General features: G+C 43.9%; 1 protein-coding gene across 1 annotated transcript; it reads right to left on the reverse strand.

The window, feature by feature from the left end:
* Positions 1–13,077: 13,077 nt before the first annotated feature.
* LOC118362405 (protein L-Myc-1b-like) lies at positions 13,078–16,562 on the reverse strand. Its single transcript, XM_035742707.2, has 3 exons — positions 16,284–16,562; positions 15,005–15,639; positions 13,078–14,448 (listed from the first exon to the last, which is right to left on the reverse strand). Exons 2-3 carry the CDS (start codon positions 15,591–15,593, stop codon positions 13,871–13,873), a joined length of 1,167 nt encoding a protein of 388 aa, XP_035598600.1. The 5' UTR covers positions 15,594–15,639; positions 16,284–16,562; the 3' UTR covers positions 13,078–13,870.
* Positions 16,563–16,995: the final 433 nt, after the last annotated feature.

Here is a 16,995-nt window from a genome sequence, read left to right on the forward strand (position 1 = left end):
TTTGGTCATTTTAGTCCGGTTAGGCTGCTTAAAACAACTCCCCGCATCACCCCCAGGCATGCGCATATTAAGTCATGAGTGTGTCTGTCTTCGATAATTAAGCGCAATGGGTGACTGACTGACTGTAGGCTGCTAGTGTCATTACAGACACGATAACTAACAGATGGACCCTCTTCTAAATGCATTATGAAAGCCTTATCTAGTAGCCCTTATATTTTATAACAAACGTTTTAAAAACGAAGGAACTGGTTTCTTATTTGGTGTAAATGTCAATGATAATTGCCACATGACAGGAGATACAGTACATTCAGTTAACGAATTGATAGGTAGGCTAACAGATACATATAAAACATTGAACATGGATGAACATTTGGCAAACTCCCCCTCAATACAGACTGAGATGTGCATGACGCCTCTGAACATGTTACTTTAGGCCTATTGCCATTGCGTTCCAATGTATGCGTTTATCAGTACACAAATCTGCCATTTTCAAGTCGTATATGGGTACGAGTGTAAATGGCTACAACCCTCAGAGATCACCAAAGCAGAGGCTTGTTCTCCACTTTAAATGTAGCTAATTGTGATTGTTAGGTTCGAGACAGGCAGTTTATTTACCCATGGTTGCCCAGCCCTCACACAGGGGCTACTCCCCTTGGGTGCTTAGTAGCGTTGTCCTTTTCACTGTTTAATGGGCGGGGAAATGGTGCCACTGGATCATTGGTCTCCTCTGGGTTTTATGATGATTTCTTATTGCCTTTCTTCCGAACCCCTGCAGCTCTCTCATCTGATAGAATTACAGTACAGCAGCAATTGCTTAGCAACCATGGGACCCCTCAAGTTGGAAGCTGATTGGCTGCCGTGTTCCATGCTCCGTATTTAGCCTGATAAACGACGTTACAGAGGCAGACGCCCCAGGAAAATAAGATATAGGTGTCGCTTTTACTTTGAAGATCACGCATGGAAAATCATATCCGCCTTGGTTATACTTGTGACTGTTACTTGTGACTGGAATAGATATTACACAGACATCCTGTAAAAGGCTTAATCAAGACACAAATTGATAAATGGGTTACCAGATGCACTTACATCTTATTCATGTGTTTCTGTTAAATGAGATGTATCAGAGATGGTTACCTAACATACTCTGGTACATAAATCCTTGAAATGGGTTGCCAAAAACACACATTTCCCCATGGCAAATTACAAATCTAATCTATACAATATGCAACGTTTGTTACATTTTCTATCCGTTCTGTGTGAGCAGTAGCAGGATAATATGACCTGCTGTGAGCTGTGACCATCACCTCCAGGCTGTCTGGGGAATAGACACAGAGGGCACTTTGTTGATCAACTCAGACATTTACAGGCTGGGTGGAGTTTACAATCCTGTTGGAAAGCATTTGTGGCATTGAACAGGATAGGACCACTATAGAATAATTAGAGCTTTTGATCTAATTTGTGTTGAACAAATGAGAAACTTGACATAATTCCTTCATTGCAAAAAGTATCTGCTTACCATTTAATAATACGTGTTATGCTCTTTGAATTCTAAATATTATAGTTTTTGGTCTTGTCATTTAATAAATTACTATAAGGACAATGGACATAATACAGATCCTAGCCATTATGTTCAGGAATATTACCATAACATTAAACCAAATGTAATTATGACTAATAGACAGGTTGGGTGGTAAGCAACAAAACCGACATGTGCGCAACTATGGGGCTGGCTTAGATTGTTGACAACATGTAAACCATATTTATCTCCAATGTTTATTGAAACATAAATACATTTGCACAATGAGCACTTGTTGTCTCTCAAATACATGTTTACTGTTGTTGGTTAGCTAGCTAGCTAGTGAACTTGAGCCATATTTGCATAAGGTGACAGTAAAAACACCTCAAAACAGACATGGTATCAAGAACAAGATAAACTGGTCTGAAACGAGACACTTACTATTCCCCACATGGCCGCGTCTTGTCATTGTTGCTAGCTATCTGGCCATCCAGAATAACAACAACACAAGGTGTTCTGAGCCACATTAGGGATTCTTCAATAAAACCTTTGTTGTCATTCAACGAGAGATGACTCGTTTTCATTGAGAAATACTGCACCAAACATCTTAGTCAGATGTAAGACTAAGATCTCCTTGGCAAAAAAAACACATAAAAATGAATTATAGACTTCTTGAGTTATCGTATACTGAACAAAAATGTAAACGCAACAATTTCAAAGATTTTACTGAGTTACAGTTCATGTAAGGAAATCGGTCAATTTAAATAAATTCATTAGGCCCTACTCTATGGATCTCACATGACTGATCAGGGGTGCAGCCATGGGTGGGCCTTGGAGGGTATAGGCCCACCCACCTTGGAGCCAGGCCCAGCCAATTAGAATACGTTTTTCCCCACAAAAAGGCGTTATTAAAGACAGAAATACTCTTTTGAGTTTTTATTTCAGCTCATGAAACATGAGACCAACACTTTACATGTTGCATAAATACTTTTGTTCAGTGTAGATTCATTATGACAATTTTGAGGAAGTGTATACTGGCTACAGCGTCTCAAAATGGACAAACAGTACTATTGCCCTGTTCTCTCATTTTTTTTTAAGCGACTGTCTTTTAAGGGAGTATACGATCACATTCGTTAGGCTTGGCACCATGGCGCTGCATGGTCAATCTGTCGTCTGCATTGGCCGTGTACCATTTAAGGTGATACTGCCTCTGCAGAAGTCAGGGCATTCATACTTGTTGTGAAGGAAGTTGTCAAGGAAATGAGTTTGTGTTGATACAGGACCTCCCGCACCTACCTACCATCAACCAATCATGTCAATGCAGAGCTATATAGAGCCCTCCGCATTGTTACAAAATTTGGGAGGTCATAGCTCCGTACAGCGCTCAGTTTGACCTCTGCATGCCCCCAGAGGCTCCGCAATGGCGTCGCACCCTCCATATGGAGCCTCCGACCACATTTTCGGATCAAGCATAAATTGGCTTTTAACTGCTGTAGCTTTAAAAAAATTCAATAGAATATTTCACTTCAGAGAGGGGGGAAATTTATTAGCAAAGCTTAATTTTTACAGCCTGTTTGACATAGTTCATGGTGTTTGTGTGCCCTTGTAGCAACTTTAATTATTTAAAACAAGACTTAATACAGGACTCTTTTTTTGGGGAGACATTCACGTTGTACTATTATCCCCGCTAGAGGGCAGCATTGTACAATTCAAATTCCTTTCCGCAGTTTGGGATAATTTGTTACAAAATGTCCAGAAACACAGGATGTGAAAGAACAATAGGGGAATTTTGAAGAAGCACATCTAAAATGACTTTAACCTGCGAATTTATGGTTTAGAATTACATATGATTACATCACATGCAATGCTTTCTGGTGTCTTCTGCAAACGACGGTGCCATATAAATTATTTACAGCCTTTTAGTGTATCGTGTAGCAGTAAGAACTGAAAAATACAGAATTTTGGCTCTGTTGTCCTAAATTTGAATCATGACACATTAATTTTGAGACCCTGAAAACATAACATTTTTTATAATGTGGCTCCAAGACAAATTCCTTTATGATTCTTTATGCCCATATAAAATTAGGATTTTCAGAGGGATGATGATCTGTCATAGTTTTTACTGGTTTTCTGAAGCTAGAGAGTGAGAAACCCTATCCACTGTGTCCGATAGGCTACAGGAGAGTATCTATTTTAGAGTCAAGCCTAGTCTTTGTGATCTCTAAACAAGCTCACAGCCCTCTGGTGGTGTAGGGGTTAACGGGTTGAGGAGGCAGTTGAAAGCAAGTCTTCTTAATACCTACAGCAGGAAGCTCCTCCCCCTGTTGTGGCGGGAAATGCTGGTGTGAGAGAGAAAGAGCGAGAGAGACAGAGACATGTAAACATATGTTTCCCATGCCAATAAAGCCTTTTTAATTGAATTGAAGAGAGAGAGAGAACTGCAGTGGCTGAACCTAAAAACGGAGCGTATCTACTACTACTCTACCTGCTTCCACCGAGTTGCCCTGGCAACATGCCAGAAGCAAGCACCTAGGAGGAAGGGGAAGAGAAAGAGATAGCTTTTACAGCCCAGGCCCCACACCCTCCCTGTTTTGGCGCGAGACGGATAGAGAGATAATGCTATGTCATAGCAGTAGATGGGCGGGGACTAAGCAGGCATGAGTGTAGGGGAAGAACAAAGAGGGTAGAATAGAGACACACACACATCTCTGAGGGTAGGAGCCAAATTACTATCTTAACGGTAATCAATCTCCAAAATAACTGCCCAGGTCTGTCTATTCATCCATTGACCCCGCCCCCTCCATACACACATAAACATGCACCTTTTCCATGTTTATATAGCCATGTATTAACAGTGGACTCAGACTCAAAAAGTGTTGAAAATCCACTTTCAGAGAGGCCATTCTATGGAACACAGACTAGTCCAAAGACACCACCACAGTCAGGAGAGAGAAGGCCCTCAAAGCAGAGACCACAGTCCAGCCATTCCCTACACGTTCTGCCTTCGAAAGGGGCCCTATACAAAATCAGGAAGCATGAGCTGCCTCTTTGTTCCCACTTCCCAGAGCTAGAACCACAACCTATGCAGTCTGCAACTCTCTGACAGACAGAGAGGTGAAAAGAGGGCATTGATTATTACATAACCAGGCGATGTGCTGTAATGTTACTGCTGTAGTGGTCAGGCTGACTCAACAGCACCAAACACATTCAGCTGCTGTTAGAAGAAAAGACTGGTGACTGTTGTCCATGGAGGCAGGACAGACAGAGACTGGTGACTGTTGTCCATGGAGGCAGGACAGACAGAGACTGGTGACTGTTGTCCATGGAGGCAGGACAGACAGAGACTGGTGACTGTTGTCCATGGAGGCAGGACAGACAGAGACTGGTGACTGTTGTCCATGGAGGCAGGACAGACAGAGACTGGTGACTGTTGTCCATGGAGGCAGGACAGACAGAGACTGGTGACTGTTGTCCATGGAGGCAGGACAGACAGAGACTGGTGACTGTTGTCCATGGAGGCAGGACAGACAGAGACTGGTGACTGTTGTCCATGGAGGCAGGACAGACAGAGACTGGTGACTGTTGTCCATGGAGGCAGGACAGACAGAGACTGGTGACTGTTGTCCATGGAGGCAGGACAGACAGAGACTGGTGACTGTTGTCCATGGAGGCAGGACAGACAGAGACTGGTGACTGTTGTCCATGGAGGCAGGACAGACAGAGACTGGTGACTGTTGTCCATGGAGGCAGGACAGACCGAGACTGGTGACTGTTGTCCATGGAGGCAGGACAGACAGAGACTGGTGACTGTTGTCCATGGAGGCAGGACAGACAGAGACTGGTGACTGTTGTCCATGGAGGCAGGACAGACAGAGACTGGTGACTGTTGTCCATGGAGGCAGGACAGACAGAGACTGGTGACTGTTGTCCATGGAGGCAGGACAGACAGAGACTGGTGACTGTTGTCCATGGAGGCAGGACAGACAGAGACTGGTGACTGTTGTCCATGGAGGCAGGACAGACAGAGACTGGTGACTGTTGTCCATGGAGGCAGGACAGACAGAGACTGGTGACTGTTGTCCATGGAGGCAGGACAGACAGAGACTGGTGACTGTTGTCCATGGAGGCAGGACAGACAGAGACTGGTGACTGTTGTCCATGGAGGCAGGACAGACAGAGACTGGTGACTGTTGTCCATGGAGGCAGGACAGACAGAGACTGGTGACTGTTGTCCATGGAGGCAGGACAGACAGAGACTGGTGACTGTTGTCCATGGAGGCAGGACAGACAGAGACTGGGAGCACAATGATCTAAATGCTTTATGTTCAAAATCTGGTATTCCACATGGGCTCACCCACTTGTTCTCTCAATTAAATTGCAATTCAAAGGGTAGTATTGGCATGGGAAACATATGTTTATATTGTTGTCTCTCCAGTCTGTCTATCTACTGTAGCCCCCCTTCTTTCTCTATTTCCATCCGTGTGGTAATTAGTCATTGTTTGCATGGTGGTGGTGGGGTGGAGAGAGAAACTGATTAGTGAGGGTTTGGCTGTCGCTTCATAAGGGACAAAGAACAGGGAGAGAACCAAACAGAGCCTCTGTGACAACTATGGGGTCTGCAGGGGATTAAAGGGGGTGGGGGAGGGGTTAATACGCCTCTGAGTAGCTTGAGGGTATGCAGGGGGAGGGAGATCTTCAATGGGACGAGATTCAAAAGATGCAGCAAGTGTCCCGACTACAACTGATGCAACTTTATACTGTGAAGCGCTGCGGAGCCGAACAAAGGAACATCTGCTTACTGACAAAGCATTCAGACACAGCAATGGCTCTCAGCTGGGACGCAATGGCTTCAGATTGGTTTCAAAACTAGCAACAGGTTAAGAATTGAGAAAATATGAGAGAAAAGAACATGAGTTAGGTCAGATTTATGCCAGACGTTGAGTTAAAATATAAACTATATTTAACTGTTGTCAAAAACCTCATATGCACATTATATTACACATAGGTACTTGTTGAAGAGGTTTACACTATTTTGCACATTGTAGTTCCAATTAGTGGTATGGGAGAGTACAGTGTGCAATCCTTTCTGTTTCAAAATACAAACCACAGCCCTAGAGATCAGTCTTTCACAGTTCACTTGCACATGCACAAGAACACACTACACACACTCTTACATTCTGTATGCAACGTTGCCAGGGTGAGGGTAATAGACCAGCTGTAAGAGCTGAGGCCCGTTCCTCCTCTCCTGTATCCCTGATCAACCATTCACCAGCTCCATGGTTACATCACATGCTAAACCTACTGCTACATCACTGATAGGACAACCTGCAGTAGGCCTACTCCTCCGTCTTCCAACAATGCTACTGTGCTTACATTCATTTACATTTATCCCACCGCCATACCTTGCCCTTTGAATATGGAACTAGGCGGGACATTTGATCTTTGACCCCGTATTGTCAGACTGGTCTCAGGCTACAGCTCCCTGGTTCAGAGTGGTTCTAGATTCTACTATGCCTGGGCTAGGTAGTGCTGCGCTCGTTGTCCAGGTCAGGGGACCTTATGACGAGTTCATTATTCTCAGCGATGGGGTCTGTCTGGGGCCAGATGGCCGTGGTGTTTAGACTAACGGGATTAGGATTATCTCCATATTAGACAGGCGAGCTGAGAGGCCAGCTCCCCACCATCACAGGACTGCTGCTTCAAAAATAACATCCCCAGTCACTACCAAGTCACTACTCTACAATGGGCATCTACACTATTTCCTCTATTAAGATTTGCCAAGAACAGTCAGAGCTTGATATTGTACTTTCACTGCATAAAGGGTGAAATTCCTACTCTTCTGTGAACCCATTACTGTTTATTTTGTATTTAAATAGAACAAGATGATAGAGTTGCAAAGCTCAAATGCAGAACATGCATGTATGTCACAAATTAGCAAGGGCCAGATGTAGAGAGACAGCGTGTAGAGAGACAGCGTGTAGAGAGACAGCGTGTTCCGACTGAATCATTCCTGTTATGTAACTTTGGCCTTGGGATGAGACAGAGTGAGAGAGAAACAGAAAGGGGCTGATGATTCTGGCCTATATCACAGAGGACTAGAAACACAGAAATATGGACCTGAGGGAAGGGCTGGAGTCTAGGAAGAACCTGTTGGTGAGAGAAAGATAGAGGGACTGGGAGACATGGAGATGGGAATAGAGATGGGAATAGAGATGGAGAAACGAACAGACGGTGAGACGAAGTGATAAATAAAGCTAGAGAGAGTGACAGTGTGTGTGTGTGTGTGTGTGCATGTGAGTGTGTCCATATCCATTTTATACCCTGATGAAGACATCTTGTCTGTCGAAACATTGGTTATTATGTTATTCAATTATTGCATCTGAGCTCCTAGTTTGCGGCTCTCCTTTTTATTTTCAAGTGTGTCCATGTAAAACAGGCAAAATCTCCTCTTCGCTCTCCCTTGACTGCCATCGCAGTCACCTAAAAATACAATTTGAGAAAAGGTGTGTTCTAAAAAGTGTTGATGTTAAGTAATACCTAGGCAGCCATTCAAAATAAGAATTTGTTCTCAACTGACTTGCCTAGTTAAATAAAGGTTTTTAAAAAATTACAAAAAATAAATTAAAATTAAAAACTACAGAAATGAAAGTAGGTCCACCCAGCAATATTCTCTCCATTCTCCAGCTGAACTTCTATTATTTTATCGCTATTTTATTGGAAAGAAACTGCAAAACACAATGTCCCAGAAGACCTCCAATCTTACATTCAAAGTAGACATAAGTTAAAGCATAAGGGAGAGGCAGTCAAATGTGTGATTGCAGCACCGTAAAGACAATATAATCAAAAGACCAAAGAAAGCCGCATGTTTAACAACATCTGGGTCAGATAGGCTCCGACCTGATAAGGGACCGTTTCAACAAGATCTATTGTGCTTTTAGTCGACTTCCTCTCTGAATCACTATGTAAAGACACTATGTAAACTCTGCATAGCCAAGCCAGTGAGAAGAATACAGGGGAATATAATGACTTAACATGGCAGAAAAAACATTGCCCAATATCTCTCTGTGTTAAAGTGCAAAGGTATGGAATGTCTCACGACAGCTGAGGGATGTTACGAAACTTTCATCGACAAGAACAGAGATGCAGTTGTTCAGATATTGCTCAATGTTTACTGCTCAATGTTTACTGAGGTGTGTTGCAATCATCACACAAACTTTTCTGGCTCCGGAAGTACTTTATATTATTTGTATTTATGCTGGTAGATAACCTGGCAGCATTCCTCATAGAGCTGTTCTCTGTGCTGTTCTGTGAGGAGGTTGGGCTAACGTTTATGCACTGGGTTAGCCAGACTGATTATTGTTCAGCTCAGTGATGAGGGAATCTATCTATTTGAGTAATCAATTGTGTGAAAATGAACCGTAACACACACACGTGTGCACGCACATATACACACAGAGTAGCACATCATAGAGGACTGTTTGCTACCCTAGAACACTATCCTGCAGCCTAGTGCACACCCACGTATCTGTTCTCTCTCGGAGCTGGGATACTATTGGCCCATTGACAAAAGAGCAGATACACAGACGCTCTGCTCTCCCATTGTCTCCTCTCTGATATCAGGCCACTGACCCTTGCCCTGGTCATCCTGTTAACCACAATTATCAAATTATCCACACAGTAAATTATCCCCAGCCATTCAATCAACCACTAAGATCATCAAGTCAGCCCTCCTAGTCATTACCTATTGTATGTGAGCTGATTTGCTGGGAAGACCTCTATTATTGATTTAAATAGGCATCGATGGCACAAGGTTAAAGTGTTTATGTTGACTAAAGTGGATGTGTTGATGGTGCTGATTAGCAGTGTCGTGGAAGGAGAGGTGAAGGAGAACCAGCGTGTAGCAATTTACGTGGATTACATATTTGTGGAGAGAGAAATGGAGAGAAAAAAGTCCAGGAGAGTAGTATGACGGTGTAATGAGGATACTTGCTTGTGTAGGGAGATTTCAACAGGGGAGAGGAATAACAAAGTGTTCTGAGGAGAGGATCTATAAATCAGGAAGATCAGAGTTCCCTGTACCACCAACTGACCGAATCATCACCCTGATCAGACATACACTGTGGTCTGACCACCACTAGAGCTCACTTAGGCTGTGTTTAAACAGGCAGCACAATTCAGATCTGATCTACTCGGCCTTTTGTCCAATCAGATCAGAGAGGAAGATGATCTGTGATTGCTCAAAATATCAATTATTGGGGAATAAACACAGATTCAGGATGCACAGGCCTCCATGACACATACAGTACATGATATGCCCACAGATACAATGACGTCACACCACTAGACACATGCAAAAAAAACAATACGCATGCAGTTAAGAGTCGGGTTGTAACAGGGATAACTGTAGAACACGTGTGAGAATGAAATATTTGATCTTTAACACACACCAGGCCACCTCAAAAACATGTGTGGAAGTGATCACACATGCAGTATTTCAGAGGTTGCTGTGTGGGTGTGGCTTCAGACCAGAAAAGCCAGTTGGACAAGCCAGTAGAGTTTAACCGTCAGGGGCCCCAACACAACAGAGCAGCTCACGGGACAAACAGATCATCTTACATCACCACTTACTACATGGGAAAGATCCCGACGCTATGGAGGGAGACACTCTTGAGATGTATACTTGACTTTTAACAGTGTTTGCACATGCATTTTCGCTCATCGTTATTACTATCATTAGGTACTGCAGTAACAGTTGGAAACCACCCCCAGTGACTCAGTAAAGACTGTGGGAGGAGTACTTTGCATATTAGTTGCTTTATGCCTAATCACAATTGCATAACCACTAAATAAAACACAACTGTAAACAGAAAAGTGGGTTCTCTAGAAAAATATATTGCTTTCCCATGAAGTGTAGGGCGGGAGATAGCCTAGCATTCAAGAGCATTGGGCCAGTAACCAACACACTAGGTGTGGTCTGGTAGGATGGCAACAACAAGAAACAATGACAGACATCCAAACACACAGAAGCACAGCTTAAACCAGTCATATTTATTTCAAATAAAAGGTTAACAAAGACTGTTCTCAAACTGTAACTGAAAACAAAACACTGTCCTTAACTGAACCTAAAGTTAGACTAATGAAACTAGCTGGGCTGCTACCAAGTTTACCAGCTTCACTTGTAGTCCAGTTACTCCTTCCTGTAGAGAACTCAATGTCCAGGGGCTTCAAACAAATGTCTGTAAAGCTCTCTGTGCTGAACTACTGCAGCACCTTAAATGTCCCAGGTGCGTTGCAGCCTAACGAGGCTGAGTGGTCTCAGGTGTGGGTGTAGCGCTGCAGCCTGGTTGGACCTGGCTGACGTTCCAAACAGTGGCTTTCCTCGGTCACATCGCTGGGGGAGCCACAGTGCTTTATTCTTTATGTGTTGTGACAATTATAACCAGGTGAGTTGGCTGAAGATCTTGGACCGGGCTAACTCACAACCGTATGAAATAGAGAATTGCAGCAGCTCTACTCAACACATTTCTATCTGAAATGTTCTGGAACGTTCTACTTCTTTGAGAAAGTCCATATACAGTGTACAAAACATTAGGAACACCTTCCTAATATTTAGTTGCACCCCGCTTTGCCTTCAGAACACCCTGAATTAGTTGGGGCATGTACTCAACATGGTGTCGAAAGCGTTCCACAGGAATGCTGGCCCATGTTGACTACAATGCCTCTCACAGTTTTATCAAGTTGGCTGGATGTCCTTTGGGTGGTGGACCATTCTTGATACACACAGGAAACTCTTGAGCATGAAACCTAGCAGTGTTGCAGTTCTGGACAGACTCGGTCCGGTGCGCCTGTTCAAAGGCACTTAAATATTCTGAATGGCACATATACACAATCCATGTCTCAAGGCTTAAGAATCCTTTAACTCATCTCCTACCCTTCATCTACACTGACTTTAAGTGGATTTAATAAGTGACATCAGTAAGGAATCATAGACTGACCAGGTGAAAACTATGTCATGGAAAGAGCAGGTGTTGCTAATATTTTGTACACTCTGTAGAACACATTCACAACAGAATGGGGACAGAAAAAGGATGCCCCTAGGGCTCAATGAATGCAGGTTAACTACCAACCGTCAGTGGGACAAAGGGCTGTGTGGTGTGAGACGGTTGAGGGTGTGGCTGACTGGTCTATCAGGCTACAGTGCAATAAAAATCCTAATCCTCAAATTTCCAACATTCACTGTGCTCCGGTTCAGACAGGTTACTGACATCACCAATGGCAACCTGGGTTACTTCACTGAGGAAGAAGCTCCCATAGGGTAAAATATTGCTTCAGAATTCTGTGGGCCATAGTTAAATCAAGAATCAACGCAACACGCTGTTCCAGTTTGCTATGCTAAGGACAGCTAAGTGCTAATTGGCCTTAGATGCTTAGCTAAGTGTTGCCTCATTCTATGTGTTTCTCAAGCATAATACAACAGAACCAGCTGTGAATTATGGCAGGATGGCACACGACACCTAGCTACACTTTATGGGTGGAAGAACAAAGGACCAGGTGCCAACAGACTAGTCACAAAACATACAAGCTGGGGGGGTGTTGCTACCTTGCTATGTTGTCCTAAGTCTCGCTTTATATAGTTGCGTTTGTCCTATATATTATTTTGAATCCCCCATCCCCGCAGGAGGCCTTTTGGTAGGCCATCAGTGTAAATCAGAATTTGTTCTCAACTTGCCTAGTTAAATTTTAAAAATGTAACCTACAGATCAACTGCACTCTGATTCCCTGCCTAGAAGTGTAGAATATTTATGACCAATTGGAAACTAAAGCAGAGACCGAGCTCCTTTCTTACATCAGCTTCTCCACTTGACCATTCACAGCACCTTTTCCAGTAAAGATTCAAACCGCTCTCTACCATGCATGCATAGGTCGATTAAGAGCAAAGCTTCTCAGTCACTACATACTTGTTTATAATAGGATGACTGAAGCCATCTCAGGATAGGAGATCACACAGAGACCCTCGCCACACACCAGGGACTGTTCTAAAGATTGTGCTCTCAACTAGGTTACGCACATCAAGTGCCCTGCATTCAGCAGCCACTGCAGAGGGGAGGATCCCAAGGTATCACACATTAAGGACACAATCCCTCTCAATCCAGATTCTGCATGCTGCAATCTGGCAAGATGGAAGTTAAGCATGGAAGTGAAAACAAATACTACCTTCAAAGTCAATACATGCACTTTTTCCATAGGGCATGCCTCTACGGTTTAGGGTCCCATAGTATCATCCTATGGGAAACTTTTGACACGGACTGAGAAAATGTTTGGAAACTGATAAAGATCATTTAAAACGGAAACACTCTAGCTGCCAAATCAGAATGTTCTGAGACACTTGATCTGTATTGCAGAAGTGAACACATGTTCATGCATTCATGAGTCATTATACAGTTAATACATTGGATTGTTCTTTCAATAAGAACACACTGCTTCTATTCCCTATGTTAACCATGTTGCCATATAATCTGACAGAACCATCAAAAAGGACAAATATCACAATTATACACAAATGTTATCAAAATTTTATGAATACAGAAATCAAATCTCAAACAGAGGAACAAGCAGTCAAAATAGCGTCAAAGTGACATGTAATTATAAAGTACAGCAGTGCTACTTTGACATTTATAAAAAAAAAAAAAGAATAGCTCCCTGAAGGCTGTTTTAGAGAAGAACAACATTAATGTCTCCTTAACAGAGCAATATGCTATTATTTACAGAACAATTGGTGCATCAAATAAACCAGCTACGAAGAAAACAAACAACGAGTGACTCACTTTCTGTGTACACAAGGTGTCGCTACTAAACTTCAATCCAAGTGTGCATTGATCATTCATCAAAGAAAGACTTTTACAACCTAGATACACAAGACAAGGCTATAAAATGAACTGACAAGCTACGAGACACTTATGACATTTGGAAGTAAGTTTCATTCTGGTTTAATCACAGCATCCTCTCACCTGTTCCTGTGAAATCTACAAATATCACCATCAATGCACACCAGGAATCAACACCACCACATGTCAACTACCACCTTGTAATCACTCAATGTGCAAAATGAGAAAACATGACTAACACAGAACTGTCCTTAACGCCAGCCTCCCCACCATTGGTTCACAGGCTGAGATCCACCTAATCCAGAGCATAATGAGTGAGGCATTTCGTACGCATCTTTTTTTGCATGAGGCATTGCGTTTGAGGAAATGTCCTAGCCTTTTGAAAGTGGCAGTTTGCTTAAAGAGAAAAGTCCATGGCTTTTTAGAATGAGGCTATTGATTTATTAAGAGTCCACTGCATAGTTTGTTTCTATCCCAAGGACCGTTTGAGGGTGGCCAGCCTCTGGAGGAGCTGCTGCTGGCGTGCTTTGAGGCGTTTCCTCTCCTGGGCCTGGTGCTTCTCTCTGCTGTGCAGCTGGAGAAGGTACTCTGTCGCCTGAGTCAGGATGGCCACCTTGGGAGTCTTGGCCGACTCGACCAGGCCCGGGATCTCATCCCGCAGTGCCAAGAAGCGGGAGCGAAGGTCGTTCCGCCTCTTCCGCTCCAGGAAGTTGTGGTTCTTCCGGCGGTCAGTGTCCTCAGTGTCAGAGCTCTGGGGGCTGTCTGCAGAGGACCCTTGGGGGGAGATGGAGGCTGGGGAGTCTGGCTGCTGGTGGTGGCTGGAGTCTGGACAGAACCGTTTACACTGTGGTTCCTCATCCTCCTCCTCCGGGTCGCTTTCAGGGGAAGGGGCTGCATAGTTGTGCTGCTGCTGGTGGACAGACATGTGGAAACGCTGTGGGCAGGGGTCAGCGCGGACAGTGACGGTAACAGGCTTACGGCTTCCCAACAGTCGGGCTCGGCTCTGCTTGCTTTCCACAGTCACCACATCAATCTCATCGTCATCATCTGTTACATCAAAAGAAACAACCACACATCATTACACATGGACAGAGGAGTTCCCTCACTTCCATAAAGAGGAGTCTTAAAGCCTCAGACTTCTGACAGGCTGTTAGTGGAGAGAACACTGGAAAATTATCTATTGAAGGATGTGGCAGTACGTGTCCTAAATCGTTTGGGCGAAGTTTGTCATGCGGCATGGCGCCACATAACACACTTCTAAGAACCCCACCTCCCACACTTTGTCATACAATTCTAGGAGGGAAGCATGGTGCACAAAGCTTGTAGGGAGGTGTTTTTTTTTTTACTGGGCCTCCTGCATCTGTGACCTAAGCATTTGCAGCAAGTTTACAAATCTTGGCTGAGGAAAAGAGACATTCTCTGAAAGTGAGAGAGATTATAGTTTGTGCTGGAGATAAGGGCTTAAGTAAAGCTGAATACTTTGACTTAGCAAATGTCAACGTCCAGCCTAGTGCTGGCGTTCCCCTGGCAGCCTCAGCTTGACGCATTGAGTATGCAACATCTAGCAGAGGCTAATCTATTTACTACATGGTCAGTTTCTTACCAGAGGAATCGGAGCGAGACTCAGAGCCCGATGATGCCGGTTTCCTACAGCTGATGGCTGGGAAGGTGAGCACAGACGCTGGGTCAACGCATTCTGCCACGGTGCTGGGCAGTGTCGCATCAGGTGGGGTCGGCAGGGTGCACTGCACTTTGCTCACAGTCGCAAAGTTCTGGGGTGCTGGTGGGGAGAGACGAGCCTGGGCTGCAGCTGACAGGCGCTCGTTGACTTTCTCCAAGTGCTGACTGGCTGAGAAACTACTCCACATGCAGTCCCGGATAATAATGGAACTAATGTTCCCAAAAAGCTCTTCGGTGTCAGGTCCCTCGTACTCCTCATCCTGACCCAAGACCTTGGACAGCCAGCCGAACTTGTCTCCCGGGGGAACATGCATGTTACCACCTAATGTCCTGGTGGGGGACATGGGAGGGGTGGGCAGTAGCTCAAACTTCTTCCATATGTCCTCACTTGGTGCGGTTGACTTGTAGAAGTCCTCCTCTTTGTCAAGGTCATCTAAGAAATAGTGCTGATAGAGGTCGTACTCCATCTCCCAACTGTCACAACGTGATACTCTGGAGTTTATTCCAAGCATAGATGATCACACTCGACTCCGATATTGGAGAAAATCTTCACACAACCTAAAAAAAAAAAGCAAAGTAGTGCATCAGTCCTATTCTTTGAAGATTTCTGCTACATTAATACTAATCTACACATTGTCTTTAAAATACACAATAAATCATCTTGGCGCATCCAATGCTGCGCCTTTAAACACGGTTATGCAATCATCAGTACCATCCAGGTCCTTGTAACAGTGCATTCTAATCTTAGGCTGGGGGCTCCTACAAATTAGACTAAATTAATAATTGATTTGTTCCTGTGGGCGGTGATAATCTGGCCTTGTCTGGACACATGCAGTCTATTACGTAATCTAGTTTTATGCCCCGGTTTAACCTTCTAAAACAATCGAGAAAAACAAGACTCCTTACAGGTAATTGCGTAAATTGGCCAATGCCCACTACCGGTAGCCTAGGTTAGCCAATGGGTAGAAACCTCAATGTTTTGTAGGTGTGCCGCTTCGTGCCATATTCATTGCCGAAAGCGCATTGACACAAAACAAAATAGGCTAGTCTACTTCACTGAAATCGGCTATGTTCGCTTTGTCTGGATGTTAAAACGGAACGAAGCAGCCACTAAGTTATACAGATATAAAGTTCCATCTTCTGAGATGTTTGTAGGCCATCGCTTCATGAGGCTAGCTAGATTAGTTGCCTAAAACACTCACCGCTTTATCTAAGGATCACACTGCAATTCCTGGCACTGGAGTCTCTCCGTATCAGCTGGTATACTAGTAGTTGGAACTCCTCGGAGAAAATGGGTAAAAACCGTAAGAGATCACGCCGAACGAAATGTACTTAAAGTATAAGTTCAGTAGCTATTTCTTTTAGCAGGGTGTGTGAAAAAGTGGTTCAATTGATTCCGCCCACAGTCTGATAAATAGTAGCCACACAATGCGTTTTTTCGCGCCAGTGTGAAGACGATAAAGTAGGGAGTAGATATCTGCACTGGCGCTAGATCCGGGTGAACCCCTAGGCTCATTAGCATAAACGGGTACGCCCAGTTAAAGCTACACGCAAAGCCACTACAATTCATAGGACTTGGAGATGCAAATTCCTATGGATGAGATGATGCCTTCTTGTCGATCAAGGAAATTATATTTAGGCTATTCAGTACTGTAATAGTCATTAACTTGCTTTTGAAAAACCTACAACTTTTCTTTGCATCCATAATTACTTTTTTTGAGCCATATGTGTTCTAAATCATATCGTGGAACAGCTTGAGTCAGTGCCCGATGGAGAGTTCCGAGTGAAGGGCGGCGTGTGTCTTTACACAGCTCCCGGTGTCCTTCTTGTTTTATAATCCCCATGATCAATAACCAATATTGGTTATCCTGGGCTGAGGACGGGTGTGGGCTAACCCTGATACCAAATTTGGTC

This window comes from Oncorhynchus keta, chromosome 29 (assembly GCF_023373465.1).
Source record: "Oncorhynchus keta strain PuntledgeMale-10-30-2019 chromosome 29, Oket_V2, whole genome shotgun sequence".
Lineage (NCBI taxonomy): Eukaryota > Metazoa > Chordata > Actinopteri > Salmoniformes > Salmonidae > Oncorhynchus > Oncorhynchus keta.

Coding starts and splice junctions, on each gene's coding strand:
- LOC118362405 (XM_035742707.2), bottom strand. CDS start 15,593: ATGCTTGGAATAAACTCCAGAGTATCACGTTGTGACAGTTGGGAGATG. Junction 14,449..15,004: donor GTCTCGCTCCGATTCCTCTG/GTAAGAAACTGA, acceptor TTGATGTAACAG/ATGATGACGATGAGATTGAT.